General features: G+C 40.5%; 2 protein-coding genes across 2 annotated transcripts; both read left to right on the top strand.

The window, feature by feature from the left end:
* The first annotated feature begins 812 nt into the window (after window positions 1-812).
* Window positions 813-16972, top strand: LOC148894834 (uncharacterized). The gene is made up of 9 exons (XM_089002745.1): window positions 813-1189; window positions 2258-2548; window positions 3442-3690; window positions 6837-7127; window positions 8013-8261; window positions 8338-8448; window positions 9500-9556; window positions 14835-14975; window positions 15068-16972. Exons 1-9 carry the CDS (start codon window positions 1141-1143, stop codon window positions 15652-15654), a joined length of 2025 nt encoding a protein of 674 aa, XP_088858871.1. The 5' UTR covers window positions 813-1140; the 3' UTR covers window positions 15655-16972.
* Window positions 12266-13855, top strand: LOC148894835 (CD48 antigen-like). Its single transcript, XM_089002148.1, has 3 exons — window positions 12266-12498; window positions 13391-13639; window positions 13716-13855. Exons 1-3 carry the CDS (start codon window positions 12333-12335, stop codon window positions 13853-13855), a joined length of 555 nt encoding a protein of 184 aa, XP_088858274.1. The 5' UTR covers window positions 12266-12332.
* Window positions 16973-17543: the final 571 nt, after the last annotated feature.

The following is a 17543-nucleotide window of genomic DNA, read 5'->3' as shown; positions in this document are numbered from 1 at the left end:
CCCACATTAAATTATTTTGTGTTTAGCCCAAGACCTGCTGGCTCCATATACACTAACTATATATGTATAATCTATAGTAAAGACTAATAAAATAGTTTTCGAAGGTTAAAGTTGAACTAAAATAAATAAACAAATAAATAAACGACATAATATAATATGTACCCTGTTTTCGATGACAATTCTGCCATCTAATGGAGAACAAGGCGATATGCACTACCATCGATGATGTCACTAATACGTGTTTTAATAAAACGATTATTTATATGCCAAAATCGCTATGAATTTTTATAATAATAAGGGCTATTTAATAATAAAAAGGGATGACGTGGCTGTAGCCTACAAATTCTATCTTACCTGGTAATGATAACATTTTACAATGTATTTATTTTTATTTTTTATTTATTATTTTCATTGTAACTTACAATTTACATTGTAAAACGACCAGATAATTTGTAATGTAGTGTATTAAAAGAATAAATGCATTGAAACTAGTGTTCGAGAAAATCCAAGGAAAATACAGTATACAAAAAGGACCTAACTGTAATGATATTCTTTGGCTGTAGGGAGCAGTGTTGATTAGTTTCTTGCCAAGCCTAACAAACAGTAAATAAGCGAAAATAATTGGCTTTAGGTATGATAGATTCTTCCATTATGAAAAAAACAAGATAATACTTTTAAATAATGCAAGTTTAGCCAGCATCACTCGTGTTTTAGTGGCACTTTAGAGTTATATTTACCAACGCTACCCACCTTGAATAATGACGTCAGCTTCCTGGCTAAATCTTCAAAATAACATAAAAATGTGTAAACGTTAATTTACAAATCGCGTTGATGGAGAGAATAGACTACCGTTGGCAATTATTTCAGTGTTGACATATTTAGATCGCCTTGAACTACATTTGGCGTTTTTGAAGTTCGTGTTCAGTTAGCAGTTAACGCTCCGATAGTTGATCTGATTGTGAAAATTTACTGAGCCTGGTTTTCAGGTGTCGCATTACCTGGGATAGACAGTTAAAAAAATACACTTCGCTCTTTTGAACTCAAGCTTACGGTTATGTTCACGCCGAAAAAAATAAACATATAATTAGTACGGAATAGGAATAGTCATGTTCTAGTGGAAAGTTCATCGCGTGCTTACTCATGGCCCAACAACGCATTCTGGTTTATTTCATGAGTGCCTGTTGTTTAGGTAAGTTCCGTCGTGATTTATTAAAATGGAGTTGAAAATTAACACTTTATTACTTAATTATGTCGTGTGTCAAACTTTTTTTTAACAAAAAAAGTGTTTTTATGTGTAAAGCATTTGCAAAATGTTGTCTGTATTCATTAATGTGTAATACGAAAGGGGTCTAAAGTACCGGTAATAGTACACTAGTTCACCACGACTGTTTATGACAGTCAATGCATTACTCCCCAAAATTTTCCACATAGTTCTAAATAATGGACCAACATTGGTAAAGTATACATTTTAACATATCAGCCTCGTAAAATAATGTCCCGAGTCATATTTTGACAAAAGTACATGTCCTGTTGTTTTCTGGGGAAAAAAATGAAAACTTGACTTGGACCATTATTTTAGGTTATGACGATATATATTTCCTTATAGAGGCCTTCAGTAATGATATAAACTCAAACCAAGAACTAAGTAAATATAATTGAAAGCAGAACTGGTTGGGTATCAGAGGAAGGAAGCCAGAATAGTTGTTTTAAGCAATGGAAGGAAGAGTGCAAAATAAAATATGGGTCCGAGAGTTAAGCAGTGAAATGGGGAACTAAGGAAGGGAGACAAATAATGAGGTGATAAGGAAGGAAAGTTGAACTAAGCAGGCCTTTGTCCATGGAATGTCATGAAGGAAAGCAGAAAAGCTTCAGTTTTTCGGTGATTGGGTTGAAGGATGCATGAATAAAAGAAAGGTGTGGTGGAAGGAAGACAGGAACGAAGCAATGCACAAAAGTCACCTGAAGTAGTTGTACCCAAAGAAACCAAGAATGGCAGTTGGCAGGAAAGAAAGGGTGCCAGGAAATATCAGGTCTTTCAAGGAATACGAAAGAGGTCAGAAAGGAAGCAAGGAAAGTAGGAATAAAAGCTCAAAAAGTACTTTAGCAAGTAAAGAATCAAAGTAAGGCTGCAACAATAAAAAATAAGGACGTCAGTTAGAAAGGAAAACATGCCAAAAAAAGAAAATGTCAATATAATAAAACTAATTGCTTTTCATGTGGTTTCTGTCAGATATTTATCATACAACTCTTTTCCTAGTTTCTGCACAGGTTCCAAATTATGCACTCAAAGGTCAAGTGATCAACTTGGTGCCATCCATTTTTGGACAACCTGATGGAATTTTCTGGACACATAACAGCAAGAAAGTTGTTTTGTTTGATGGCATGGAGGAGTTTGTTTTCCCTCCATATGAGAACAGACTCACTCTGGACTGGGTCTCAGCAGAACTCGTCATCAAAGACGCCAAATACGAAGACAGTGGAGATTACGAACTGGAATTGGACGTATACAAGCAGGTGCATCGTTCCAAGTATAAATGGGAAGTTATAGGTCAGTTTACGAACATGAGTATTTTAAAATGGAAAAAAATGGGAACTAAGTATGGATTCGAGCTTGCTGACTGAATATTTTGGGGATGAAACAATTTCTTAAATTGATTACCAGTAATTGACTGCAGTATCATACAACACTACTGTACATGTGGAAAAACACAGATGTGATGATGGTGAGCCGGTAGTAAAATGTTATCCAGTTTTTCAGATCTTTGCACACTGAATATTAGACAAAAATGTAAATGCAAAATGTATACTGAAAAGCAGAACTGCTCAGAAACTCAACTCAATCTGAAAGCTACTGCAATCTTGCAGACCAACATGACATGCCACCCCAATTGGTCATGCGTAATTGTTACAATCCGGGTGCACTTTCAATTGCTTTGTTGCAGAAACTGTATCAAAATAAGGAACTAATCAGCACATTCATAGATAAACTGCTTCAGGATTTCTGTAGATCCTTAACAGATCCTAAGTTTTGGAACATCGGAACCATCCATCCATTATCTGATCCGATTGTCCTCACAAAAGACATTCCTTTCATAACTTTGCTGCTGTGAAATGTAAATTTCTCCACTGAAAGACTAATAAAGGCTAATCCAATCCAAAGGTCGCAGAGGGTAGGGGAGCCTGTCCCATCTGTCTTTGGGCAGTAGGTAGGGTACACCCTGAACTGCTTGCCAGCCAATTGCAAGGCACACATAGACAAACAACAACTCGTACCCACAATCACACCTACGGACAATTTACGGTGTTCTATTAACCTGCCGTGCACGTTTTTTGGAATGTGGGAGGAAACCAAAGTACCCGTAGAAACATGCAAATACCACACAGGAAGCCGTCATCTGCTTTATTTGTATTAATTCACTTGACGTATGTATGTGTTTGCAGATAAAGTATCCAAACCGAGGATATCCTGTGAAATGGTCGAAGCAAACCAAGCTACACTTGTGTGCTCAACAGATTCCAAACATCTTCGTTTAGTCCAGTTCAAATGGAGCTCAGGTGGAAAAAGGCAACCGGGTCCAAACTTAACAATCACGCTCAGCGATGAAGATGATGATCGAGTTTACCGTTGTGATGTGAGCAACCCTCTGACGAATGAAACGGCTACATTTACTGCCAAGGACTGCTTCCTGGGTAATTTGAATCATTCACGTCTTAGTTGAACGCTATTTTGACAATGTACTAACTCGATGTTTGCATTTCTGTGCAGATAAAAAATCTGCCGTTCTACTTGCCATCATCCTTCCCATCATTTTTGCCATCGCCTTCATTTTTCTCATGGTGTTGGGCTATGCATTTCGCAGAAAACTTCGAGATACAGGTACAAATAGCACAGTCACCTTATGTTGAGCCAATACAGTTACATGTTTCGAATTTGTTTTTATACTGTATTTTTATCCTTGCACTGTGCAGTTCTTTTTATGAAACATTTTGCACAGTTATACATCTCAGTCTTCAGATACAGTGATACCTCGGTTTTCGACCATAATCCGTTTCAGAAAACTGTTCGAAAACCGATTTGTTCAAAAACCAAAACAGCACTTTCCATTAAAATCAATGTAAAAAATCTTAATCCGTTCAAAGTCTAGAAAACAACTTTTTAACTATTTCATCGCATAAACCGGATAAAAACTTAATAATAGAGCAGGTCATGTGTAAAATTTTGAAAGGCGCTTATAAATGAAATGTATTATTATTAAAATGCTATAAAAACAAACTTTTATTTTCACCAATTTTCTTTCTGCCATGGGGCGTGTTGGCACCTATCCCAGCTGTCTTTGGGCAAACACAGGGCACACTAACTTTTCAAACCATCCTCTGCTTGCTTTAAAATCATACTATTCCGGAGATCTTAACCAAATATGTCTGAATTTTCGCAAAAATAAAACAACAACAATATTAATGTGTCGGTCACAATGAGGAAGACGTGACATATAAGGAAGTGACGTATAAGGAAGCGGAGGGTAGTCGAGTGATGCAATCAGATGCACTCGGTTTGGTTGAGAACCAAATTTCGGTTGTATACCGGGGTGTAAAAAATATGACATTTTTGGTTGAAAACCGAATGGGATGAGAACCGAGACGTTCGAAAACCGAGGTTTGACTGTATTTTTTTTGTGCATCGAATACTTTGCTTTTTTATCTTTTGACCTCCCCTCCACCCCATCAATTTTGCTGTTGTAGATTGCACATTTCGCCCAATCATGGGACTATTAAATGCTTTCTGATTCTGAATGTTAAAAAAGGTAGCAAACAAAAAAAGCAACCTAAATAATGAAAATGTGAGCAATTCTGTGTATAATCGTGGCGCACATGTTGCTGTTGTTCTTGTCTTTCTGACAAAAATATATATTTTCTCTATGTTTTTCCAGCGTGTTTTGAAAATACAAAGAAAGGGTTTTTTAGAAGACGATGGAGCGCAACAGAAGGTATGTTAGTCATCGACACGAAGGTGCATGTAATTCATCTTCGAATTAATTCACAGTCGATTATTAGTAAATTTCTTTGTTTGGGATTTGGGAGTGACCTAATTGCTTAGCTACTGCTGGGCTCAATTTAACTCATTCACTGCCATTCCCAAATTTATTCGGGAATTGAAAAGCATGACATGGAGCGCCGTTCCCAAATTTGGTCGGGTTTTGTTTTTGTTTTCTTGTGGGAGGGAAGCTTCGGTCAGGCCTCTGGCAATGTTTTTCCCTCCCACAAGGGGGCAGCTTTTACCCTTTGTCAAAGTCAAAGTCAAAGTCAAAGTCAGCTTTATTGTCAAATATGCTAATATGCATGACATACAGCACAGATGAAATTAATGTCCTCTCGGACCCAGCGTGCAAGACATGCAAGGCACTTATAACGTGGCTAAAAAAGACATACAATTGACAACAAACAATACATGTAATTTCTGTATGTAAAGTGAGGTAGTGTCGTCTGGAAAGTGAGGCAGTGACATATGTAAAGTGAGGTAGTGACATATGTAAAGTGAGGAAGTGACGTACATAAAGTCCTGGTTTTCAGGTGTCGCATTACCTGGGATCGACAGTTAAAAAAATACACTGCGCTCTTTTGAACTCAAGCTTACGGTTATGTTCACGCCGAAAAAAATAAACATATGATTAGTACGGAATAGGAATAGTCATGTTCTAGTGGAAAGTTCATCGCGTGCTTACTCATGGCCCAACAACGCATTCTGGTTTATTTCATGAGTGCCTGTTGTTTAGGTAAGTTCCGTCGTGATTTATTAAAATGGAGTTGAAAATTAACACTTTATTACTTAATTATGTCGTGTGTCAAACTTTTTTTTAACAAAAAAAGTGTTTTTATGTGTAAAGCATTTGCAAAATGTTGTCTGTATTCATTAATGTGTAATACGAAAGGGGTCTAAAGTACCGGTAATAGTACACTAGTTCACCACGACTGTTTATGACAGTCAATGCATTACTCCCCAAAATTTTCCACATAGTTCTAAATAATGGACCAACATTGGTAAAGTATACATTTTAACATATCAGCCTCGTAAAATAATGTCTCGAGTCATATTTTGACAAAAGTACATGTCCTGTTGTTTTCTGGGGAAAAAAATGAAAACTTGACTTGGACCATTATTTTAGGTTATGACGATATATATTTCCTCATAGAGGCCTTCAGTAATGATATAAACTCAAACCAAGAACTAAGTAAATATAATTGAAAGCAGAACTGGTTGGGTATCAGAGGAAGGAAGCCAGAATAGTTGTTTTAAGCAATGGAAGGAAGAGTGCAAAATAAAATATGGGTCCGAGAGTTAAGCAGTGAAATGGGGAACTAAGGAAGGGAGACAAATAATGAGGTGATAAGGAAGGAAAGTTGAACTAAGCAGGCCTTTGTCCATGGAATGTCATGAAGGAAAGCAGAAAAGCTTCAGTTTTTCGGTGATTGGGTTGAAGGATGCATGAATAAAAGAAAGGTGTGGTGGAGGGAAGACAGGAACGAAGCAATGCACAAAAGTCACCTGAAGTAGTTGTACCCAAAGAAACCAAGAATGGCAGTTAGGAAAGAAAGGGTGCCAGGAAATATCAGGTCTTTCAAGGAATACGAAAGAGGTCAGAAAGGAAGCAAGGAAAGTAGGAATAAAAGCTCAAAAAGTACTTTAGCAAGTAAAGAATCAAAGTAAGGCTGCAACAATAAAAAATAAGGACGTCAGTCAGAAAGGAAAACATGCCAAAAAAAGAAAATGTCAATATAATAAAACTAATTGCTTTTCATGTGGTTTCTGTCAGATATTTATCATACAACTCTTTTCCTAGTTTCTGCACAGGTTCCAAATTATGCACTCAAAGGTCAAGTGATCAACTTGGTGCCATCCATTTTTGGACAACCTGATGGAATTTTCTGGACACATAACAGCAAGAAAGTTGTTTTGTTTGATGGCATGGAGGAGTTTGTTTTCCCTCCATATGAGAACAGACTCACTCTGGACTGGGTCTCAGCAGAACTCGTCATCAAAGACGCCAAATACGAAGACAGTGGAGATTACGAACTGGAATTGGACGTATACAAGCAGGTGCATCGTTCCAAGTATAAATGGGAAGTTATAGGTCAGTTTACGAACATGAGTATTTTAAAATGGAAAAAAATGGGAACTAAGTATGGATTCAAGCTTGCTGACTGAATATTTTAGGGATGAAACAATTTCTTAAATTGATTACCAGTAATTGACTGCAGAATCATACAACACTACTGTACATGTGGAAAAACACAGATGTGATGATGGTGAGCCGGTAGTAAAATGTTATCCAGTTTTTCAGATCTTTGCACACTGAATATTAGACAAAAATGTAAATGCAAAATGTATACTGAAAAGCAGAGCTACTCAGAAACTCAACTCAATCTGAAAGCTACTGCAATCTTGCAGACCAACATGACATGCCACCCCAATTGGTCATGCGTAATTGTTACAATCCGGGGGCACTTTCAATTGCACAAACTGTATCAAAATAAGGAACTAATCAGCACATTCATAGATAAGCTGCTTCAGGATTTCTGTAGATCCTTAACAGATCCTAAGTCTTGGAACATCGGAACCATCCATCCATTATCTGATCCGATTGTCCTCACAAAAGACATTCCTTTCATAACTTTGCTGCTGTGAAATGTAAATTTCTCCACTGAAAGACTAATAAAGGCTAATCCAATCCAAAGGTCGCAGAGGGTAGGGGAGCCTGTCCCATCTGTCTTTGGGCAGTAGGTAGGGTACACCCTGAACTGCTTGCCAGCCAATTGCAAGGCACACATAGACAAACAACAACTCGTACCCACAATCACACCTACGGACAATTTACGGTGTTCTATTAACCTGCCGTGCACGTTTTTTGGAATGTGGGAGGAAACCAAAGTACCCGTAGAAACATGCAAATACCACACAGGAAGCCGTCATCTGCTTTATTTGTATTAATTCACTTGACATATGTATGTGTTTGCAGATAAAGTATCCAAACCGAGGATATCCTGTGAAATGGTCGAAGCAAACCAAGCTACACTTGTGTGCTCAACAGATTCCAAACATCTTCGTTTAGTCCAGTTCAAATGGAGCTCAGGTGGAAAAAGGCAACCGGGTCCAAACTTAACAATCACGCTCAGCGATGAAGATGATGATCGAGTTTACCGTTGTGATGTGAGCAACCCTCTGACGAATGAAACGGCTACATTTACTGCCAAGGACTGCTTCCTGGGTAATTTGAATCATTCACGTCTTAGTTGAACGCTATTTTGACAATGTACTAACTCGATGTTTGCATTTCTGTGCAGATAAAAAATCTGCCGTTCTACTTGCCATCATCCTTCCCATCATTTTTGCCATCGCCTTCATTTTTCTCATGGTGTTGGGCTATGCATTTCGCAGAAAACTTCGAGATACAGGTACAAATAGCACAGTCACCTTATGTTGAGCCAATACAGTTACATGTTTCGAATTTGTTTTTATACTGTATTTTTATCCTTGCACTGTGCAGTTCTTTTTATGAAACATTTTGCACAGTTATACATCTCAGTCTTCAGATACAGTGATACCTCGGTTTTCGACCATAATCCGTTTCAGAAAACTGTTCGAAAACCGATTTGTTCAAAAACCAAAACAGCACTTTCCATTAAAATCAATGTAAAAAATCTTAATCCGTTCAAAGTCTAGAAAACAACTTTTTAACTATTTCATCGCATAAACCGGATAAAAACTTAATAATAGAGCAGGTCATGTGTAAAATTTTGAAAGGCGCTTATAAATGAAATGTATTATTATTAAAATGCTACAAAAACAAACTTTTATTTTCACCAATTTTCTTTCTGCCATGGGGCGTGTTGGCACCTATCCCAGCTGTCTTTGGGCAAACACAGGGCACACTAACTTTTCAAACCATCCTCTGCTTGCTTTAAAATCATACTATTCCGGAGATCTTAACCAAATATGTCTGAATTTTCGCAAAAATAAAACAACAACAATATTAATGTGTCGGTCACAATGAGGAAGACGTGACATATAAGGAAGTGACGTATAAGGAAGCGGAGGGTAGTCGAGTGATGCAATCAGATGCACTCGGTTTGGTTGAGAACCAAATTTCGGTTGTATACCGGGGTGTAAAAAATATGACATTTTTGGTTGAAAACCGAATGGGATGAGAACCGAGACGTTCGAAAACCGAGGTTTGACTGTATTTTTTTTGTGCATCGAATACTTTGCTTTTTTATCTTTTGACCTCCCCTCCACCCCATCAATTTTGCTGTTGTAGATTGCACATTTCGCCCAATCGTGGGACTATTAAATGCTTTCTGATTCTGAATGTTAAAAAAGGTAGCAAACAAAAAAAGCAACCTAAATAATGAAAATGTGAGCAATTCTGTGTATAATCGTGGCGCACATGTTGCTGTTCTTCTTGTCTTTCTGACAAAAATATATATTTTCTCTATGTTTTTCCAGCGTGTTTTGAAAATACAAAGAAAGGGTTTTTTAGAAGACGATGGAGTGCAACAGAAGGTATGTTAGTCATCGACACGAAGGTGCATGTAATTCATCTTCGAATTAATTCACAGTCGATTATTAGTAAATTTCTTTGTTTGGGATTTGGGAGTGACCTAATTGCTTAGCTACTGCTGGGCTCAATTTAACTCATTCACTGCCATTCCCAAATTTATTCGGGAATTGAAAAGCATGACATGGAGCGCCGTTCCCAAATTTGGTCGGGTTTTGTTTTTGTTTTCTTGTGGGAGGGAAGCTTCGGTCAGGCCTCTGGCAATGTTTTTCCCTCCCACAAGGGGGCAGCTTTTACCCTTTGTCAAAGTCAAAGTCAAAGTCAAAGTCAGCTTTATTGTCAAATATGCTAATATGCATGACATACAGCACAGATGAAATTAATGTCCTCTCGGACCCAGCGTGCAAGACATGCAAGGCACTTATAACGTGGCTAAAAAAGACATACAATTGACAACAAACAATACATGTAATTTCTGTATGTAAAGTGAGGTAGTGTCGTCTGGAAAGTGAGGCAGTGACATATGTAAAGTGAGGTAGTGACATATGTAAAGTGAGGAAGTGACGTACATAAAGTGACGTAATGTCGTAATTGCAAAAACAAACAACTAGAAAGGGTTGAAGTGAGGTCTTGTCTAATGAGAAATAACAAAAAAATAGAGTTCAGGATGATCGTACAGCATGTAGCGTGTACTCAGAGTTTGGTGAGCGTGGCAGTGGGAAGGGGCAGGCTGGGCAGGGCTGGGAGGGAGTTGAGTCTCCGGACTGCCTGGTGGCAGAAACTGTCCTTGAGCCTGCTGGTCTTGGCTCGGAGACTCCGCAGTCTCCGACCCGATGGCAGCAGGCTGAAGAGGCTGTGGGAGGGGTGGGTGGGATCGCCAGCGATCCGGATGGCTCTGCGGGTGAGGCGGGTGTTGTAGATGTCCTGAAGGGGGGGGAGAGAGACACCGATGATCTTCTCAGCTGTCCTCACGATGCGCTGCAGAGTCTTACGGCAGGACACGGTGCAGGCGCCGTACCACACAGTGATACAGCTGGTCAGGATGCTCTCTATGGTACCGCGGTAGAAGGAGGTCGTGATGGGGGTCGTGGCTCCAACTCTTTTGAGCTTGCGGAGGAAGTACAGGCGCTGGTGGGCTCTCTTGGCCATTGATGCCGTGTTGTGGCTCCAAGACAGGTCTTCGGATATGTGCACTCCCAGGAACTTGGTGCTGCTCACTCTCTCCACTGCAGCACCGTCGATGGTTAGTGGAGCATGCTGGGGGCGCACTCTCCTGAAGTCCACAACAATCTCCTTCGTCTTCTCCACATTCAGACGGAGATTGTTGTCCTTGCACCACGTGGCCAGGCGGCTGACCTCGTCCCTGTAGGCTGTCTCCTCGTCGTTGTTGATGAGGCCCACCACAGTCGTGTCATCTGCAAACTTTATGAAGAGGTTGGAGCTAGGTGATGATGGTGAGCAGTCGTGCGTGAGCAGAGTGAAGAGGAGGGGGCTCAGCACACACCCCTGGGGGGCCCCTGTGTTCAGCGTGATGGTGCTGGAAGTGTTGTCGCCAACTCTGACTGCCTGTGGTCTCCCCGTCAGGAAGTCCAGCAGCCAGTTGCACAGGGAGGTGCTGATCCCCAGTTTGCTCAGTTTATTGGTGAGTTGTTGGGGGATGATTGTGTTGAATGCTGAGCTGAAGTCGATGAACAGCATTCTGACGTAGGAGTCTCTGGTCTCCAGGTGGGTGAGCGCTGTGTGGAGAGCAGTGGAGATGGCATCATCGGTCGAGCGGTTGGGCCGATATGCAAATTGGAAGGGGTCATGGGTGGGTGGGAGGGCAGCCTTGATGTGGTTCATAACTAGCCGCTCGAAGCACTTCATGAGGATGGGAGTGAGTGCGACCGGGCGGTAGTCATTGTGGCAGGTGGGGGACGACTTCTTCGGGACCGGGATAATGGTGGTGGCTTTGAGGCACGTGGGCACAACAGCCTGGCTCAGAGAGGTGTTGAAGATGTCCGTGAAGACATCTGTGAGCTCCACAGCGCAGTCTCTCAGAACACGGCCAGGAATGCCGTCGGGACCCGGGGCTTTTCGTGCGTTGGTCCCTCTGAGGGATCGCCTCACGCTGTCCTGGGACAGTGTCAGCACCTGTTCGCCGGGAGGTGGTGGGGTCTTCTGTGCTGGAGTGCTGTTGTCTGCCTCGAAGCGGGCGAAGAAGTCGTTCAGCTGGTTCAGCAGAGTGGTGGAGTTCTCGCAGGTCTGTGGAGTGGGCTTGTAGTCTGTGATGGTCTGTATCCCACGCCACAGGTTCCTGGTGTCACTGCTGTCTTTGAAGTGGTTGGCGATCCTCCTGGAGTGCTGTCTCTTGGCCATCCTGATGCCACGTGACAGGTTGGCCCTGGCTGTCCTCAGGCCCCGCTCATCGCCAGCTTTGTAGGCAGCGTTCCGAGCCCTGAGGAGCCTGTGGACTTCACCCGTCAGCCATGGCTTCTGGTTGGCCAGGATGGTGACAGATCTGGTGACAGTCACGTCATCCATGCACTTCCTCATGTAGGAGGTAACAGAGTCTGTGTACTCTTGGAGGTCGGTGTTGTTGTTGTAGGTGGCCGCTTGTCTGAACATGTTCCAGTCAGTGTTGGAGAAGCAGTCTTTGAGTGCCTCTGACGACCCATCAGGCCACACCCTTATCTGCTTCTTGACTGGTTTGATGACTTTGACAAGAGGCCATCCATTTTTGGACAACCTGATGGAATTTTCTGGACACATAACAGCAAGAAAGTTGTTTTGTTTGATGGCATGGAGGAGTTTGTTTTCCCTCCATATGAGAACAGACTCACTCTGGACTGGGTCTCAGCAGAACTCGTCATCAAAGACGCCAAATACGAAGACAGTGGAGATTACGAACTGGAATTGGACGTATACAAGCAGGTGCATCGTTCCAAGTATAAATGGGAAGTTATAGGTCAGTTTACGAACATGAGTATTTTAAAATGGAAAAAAATGGGAACTAAGTATGGATTCGAGCTTGCTGACTGAATATTTTGGGATGAAACAATTTCTTAAATTGATTACCAGTAATTGACTGCAGTATCATACAACACTACTGTACATGTGGAAAAACACAGATGTGATGATGGTGAGCCGGTAGTAAAATGTTATCCAGTTTTTCAGATCTTTGCACACTGAATATTAGACAAAAATGTAAATGCAAAATGTATACTGAAAAGCAGAACTGCTCAGAAACTCAACTCAATCTGAAAGCTACTGCAATCTTGCAGACCAACATGACATGCCACCCCAATTGGTCATGCGTAATTGTTACAATCCGGGTGCACTTTCAATTGCTTTGTTGCAGAAACTGTATCAAAATAAGGAACTAATCAGCACATTCATAGATAAACTGCTTCAGGATTTCTGTAGATCCTTAACAGATCCTAAGTTTTGGAACATCGGAACCATCCATCCATTATCTGATCCGATTGTCCTCACAAAAGACATTCCTTTCATAACTTTGCTGCTGTGAAATGTAAATTTCTCCACTGAAAGACTAATAAAGGCTAATCCAATCCAAAGGTCGCAGAGGGTAGGGGAGCCTGTCCCATCTGTCTTTGGGCAGTAGGTAGGGTACACCCTGAACTGCTTGCCAGCCAATTGCAAGGCACACATAGACAAACAACAACTCGTACCCACAATCACACCTACGGACAATTTACGGTGTTCTATTAACCTGCCGTGCACGTTTTTTGGAATGTGGGAGGAAACCAAAGTACCCGTAGAAACATGCAAATACCACACAGGAAGCCGTCATCTGCTTTATTTGTATTAATTCACTTGACGTATGTATGTGTTTGCAGATAAAGTATCCAAACCGAGGATATCCTGTGAAATGGTCGAAGCAAACCAAGCTACACTTGTGTGCTCAACAGATTCCAAACATCTTCGTTTAGTCCAGTTCAAATGGAGCTCAGGTGGAAAAAGGCAACCGGGTCCAAACTTAACAATCACGCTCAGCGATGAAGATGATGATCGAGTTTACCGTTGTGATGTGAGCAACCCTCTGACGAATGAAACGGCTACATTTACTGCCAAGGACTGCTTCCTGGGTAATTTGAATCATTCACGTCTTAGTTGAACGCTATTTTGACAATGTACTAACTCGATGTTTGCATTTCTGTGCAGATAAAAAATCTGCCGTTCTACTTGCCATCATCCTTCCCATCATTTTTGCCATCGCCTTCATTTTTCTCATGGTGTTGGGCTATGCATTTCGCAGAAAACTTCGAGATACAGGTACAAATAGCACAGTCACCTTATGTTGAGCCAATACAGTTACATGTTTCGAATTTGTTTTTATACTGTATTTTTATCCTTGCACTGTGCAGTTCTTTTTATGAAACATTTTGCACAGTTATACATCTCAGTCTTCAGATACAGTGATACCTCGGTTTTCGACCATAATCCGTTTCAGAAAACTGTTCGAAAACCGATTTGTTCAAAAACCAAAACAGCACTTTCCATTAAAATCAATGTAAAAAATCTTAATCCGTTCAAAGTCTAGAAAACAACTTTTTAACTATTTCATCGCATAAACCGGATAAAAACTTAATAATAGAGCAGGTCATGTGTAAAATTTTGAAAGGCGCTTATAAATGAAATGTATTATTATTAAAATGCTATAAAAACAAACTTTTATTTTCACCAATTTTCTTTCTGCCATGGGGCGTGTTGGCACCTATCCCAGCTGTCTTTGGGCAAACACAGGGCACACTAACTTTTCAAACCATCCTCTGCTTGCTTTAAAATCATACTATTCCGGAGATCTTAACCAAATATGTCTGAATTTTCGCAAAAATAAAACAACAACAATATTAATGTGTCGGTCACAATGAGGAAGACGTGACATATAAGGAAGTGACGTATAAGGAAGCGGAGGGTAGTCGAGTGATGCAATCAGATGCACTCGGTTTGGTTGAGAACCAAATTTCGGTTGTATACCGGGGTGTAAAAAATATGACATTTTCCCCCCCCCCCACTTTCAAGTCAGATAACTACAACCAAGTAAGCTCGAAATAAACTTTTCCTAAGTTATGATATATAAATTAGGAATTAACTCCTTTCTTCTGATGAAAGAATAGAATCTACGGTTTCTTACGCTGCATTTAATGTTTATGTAGTCCTAAAACTCAATATTCTGCGGGTCCTGCAATGTGAGTGAAAATGACACAAACCCTGGCACTGGAGTGGACATATCGTCTGGCAGTGAATGAGTTAAGTGCATGTTTTCAATACAACTTTCAGGGTCCAGTCAAGGTGATGAAACCGCATCCTTCTTGGGAGGATTACAGACACTTCCGTCCAATCAGAGGCTACGTCCTTCGCTTCCAAGTGATTGGATTGATTTTGCTCATGACAATGAAGGAAAGCACGATGCATCAAATGGTTAAGTCGATCATATTCTCCTTTATCTTCTGGCTTCTTCATTTCGGACTGTTTTTGATTAATTTGTGTTTGTGTGTGTGTGTGTATTTTAGGGTCAAACAAGGAGTTGACTGGGGATGAGGGTGTAGAGTCTGCTGACACAGCCACTGGCCTCAGCACTTCCTCCAAACCAGCGACTTCCCCTTTGACCTCCCCAGACCTAAACACCACAACTGAAAATGAGGATATCGAATCCCATCAGATCTCTGGAGACGCCTCAAGGGAAACTGAGAGTGAAGTTGACTCACCTCAAGTTCATAAACCCGACTCTACGCCTACGGAGGAGAAAGCTTCACAGGAAGCGTGTACTACCGGAGACACATTCCTTGTGTGTTCTACATACTTGGCCATTAAAGATGATTCTGAAGAAGAAGAAAAGGTTTCTGAGCAGGAGCCCCTTTCTGACAGTGTGCACGAAGCGTTGGAGACTGGAGGTAAGGACCAGCTGGAATTAAGCACGTTGGCCTCTGCAGATGACACGCAGTCAGATTGCGAAGGTGTTGAGGCCATCGCAGATGAGGAACAGAGTAAGACTGAATCCCACCAGTCCTCGACTGACTTACCACACCGTAGGAACAGCAATACAACTGAAACTACAACTGAAAACAAGTGTCCTATTCCAAATGAACTAAATGTCTAATAATGATGATCACACGCACAAATAGCCACTAATACTACTGTTATACAATTAAGAAATGTACTACACTGCAATGGCGGGGCGTCAGGGCCTGCAAGGACTTCTCTGCTGGCCTAAAAATATCTGAATCACAGACTAATTAAGTATATTTTGTCCATAAGTTATTTTAAAATAATTCCAAATTGACTTTCAGCTTCCTTTCGCTACTTTTCCCCTGTTGCGCTGCTTTCAGATGTGTGTTTTTGTATTTAAGCATTTAACCAATCACATTTCAGCCATCATTTGTTACCAGGGTTAGAAATGTACCTGGATGCCTTCACAATCAGTTCTGCGGGCCCTGGAGCATAAAAATCAATGGCGATGAAACAGTTGCAAACTATGATTGGCTCATCACATGATTGGCTAGTCACTAGCCAATCATAGTATCACTAGCCGTGAGTGATAAGCGCATACTGGCCAGAGCTAGCACACTGTATCAGTGGTGAGCTGCATAAGCAAATATATTGTGTTGATTTAATAGCAGTTTTGTCAACCAACAATGGCTGACGGAGAAGAAGATGGATTTGGTTGGAGATTTACTGTTAAAGCCATTTTAAAGACGGACTTTTTCAAGAAAAAATGGACATTAAGAAAGGTTGGTCAATTATTTCCTTGCTATAGGTACCCTCTAGTGGACTTGTAGTAAATCACAACATACTTTTTTTCGGTCCGGATTGATTCAGGCGGAGCACGACTGAAGGCCTTGTGATGAAATCCATGGCCCACCACGGTAACACTGTGACTTTAATAATCTCAACGCAGTGTCACACTGGACTGATGTTATGGAGCTGCTTAAGACATGCTTAAAATAAAATAACATAAATAGAAATATGACTTAGAGGCCAAAGTTTATAAGCACTTAAATTGTAGATAGTGTAACTATTTTTGTACTAAATACCTGCCATGTGGAATGAATGGGAATTATTTCTGTCACAAGTATTGTTTTTGTCATTGACCAGCAACGACCTGAGCTGCATCGGACACTGTCCACTTGAATTTTAAAAAGGGAAGCCAAGTCAACCATTTTATTTTGATGTTCTATGTGACCCCGTGAGTTTTAACGATCGAATTGACACACTCTGAGATGGAGTAAAAATGGGAGGATTTTTCTGCTTAATTCATATTTGACAAATTCAGTGTGTATCGGCGCATAGAACAAATCATTCACATTTTTGATTTCACTTCCCCTTTAAATAATGACTTGCATTTGTGTGTTCAGCTGAAATTTTGTATCTAAATATATTTTACAATTTTAAAGTAATAAAACAAAATCCGGAAAACGGTTATGGCTCTCTGAAGCTAGGATGCACTCCGGTATTTGTACCTAACGTATTTCATCTTTCTTAATGTGAGATACAAAGTCAGTACTGTTCGAAATGTGTGCTCTCTGCTTTGCATGTTTTTCTATCAAACTTTGAGACTTGACCAAACAGAGCACATCAATTTTCTTGCAGAGAAATCATAAAGTTGTGAGTGGTTTCAAATTGCAGTTGGCTGAAAACCAGTTCAGGATGCACCCTTTCTGCCTGAAGATTACTGGGATAGGCTCCAGCACGAGTCGTGAAAAAAAGTGGATCAGATCATGGATGTCATATCAAATCAATTTAATCTGAGAATCATAAATGTTTATTCATTGCAAATTGCCGTACATGGAATAATGTTCCAAAATATGTGTACCGTAGTCATTGGTAAATAAATGTTCTGATTTATTGCTCAAATAATCTTGCACAATTTGTTCACTGTAATGGTGATTGCTAAAAATGGTTACATTCAAGTTACAAATGTGTGTACTCAATTTTCCCCGAGACTTATTCTGATTATGAAAGCTTCACATTTCAATTTAAAGGACAACC

The sequence above is a fragment of the Hippocampus bargibanti genome, linkage group LG08, assembly GCF_051943395.1.
Source record: "Hippocampus bargibanti isolate YZ-2025 linkage group LG08, ASM5194339v1, whole genome shotgun sequence".
Lineage (NCBI taxonomy): Eukaryota > Metazoa > Chordata > Actinopteri > Syngnathiformes > Syngnathidae > Hippocampus > Hippocampus bargibanti.
The sequence above is the reverse complement of the archived record's forward strand: the minus strand, read 5'-3'. Positions and strand labels throughout refer to the sequence as shown.

Bases quoted from the DNA above. Each gene is read 5' to 3' on its own strand.
- LOC148894834 (XM_089002745.1), top strand. From the start codon at position 1,141: ATGGCCCAACAACGCATTCTGGTTTATTTCATGAGTGCCTGTTGTTTA. The intron at 7,128-8,012 runs GTCAGTTTACGA...ATGTGTTTGCAG, and splicing joins GTATAAATGGGAAGTTATAG to ATAAAGTATCCAAACCGAGG. The intron at 9,557-14,834 runs GTATGTTAGTCA...TACAACTTTCAG, and splicing joins ACGATGGAGTGCAACAGAAG to GGTCCAGTCAAGGTGATGAA.
- LOC148894835 (XM_089002148.1), top strand. From the start codon at position 12,333: ATGGAGGAGTTTGTTTTCCCTCCATATGAGAACAGACTCACTCTGGAC. The intron at 12,499-13,390 runs GTCAGTTTACGA...ATGTGTTTGCAG, and splicing joins GTATAAATGGGAAGTTATAG to ATAAAGTATCCAAACCGAGG. The intron at 13,640-13,715 runs GTAATTTGAATC...ATTTCTGTGCAG, and splicing joins TGCCAAGGACTGCTTCCTGG to ATAAAAAATCTGCCGTTCTA.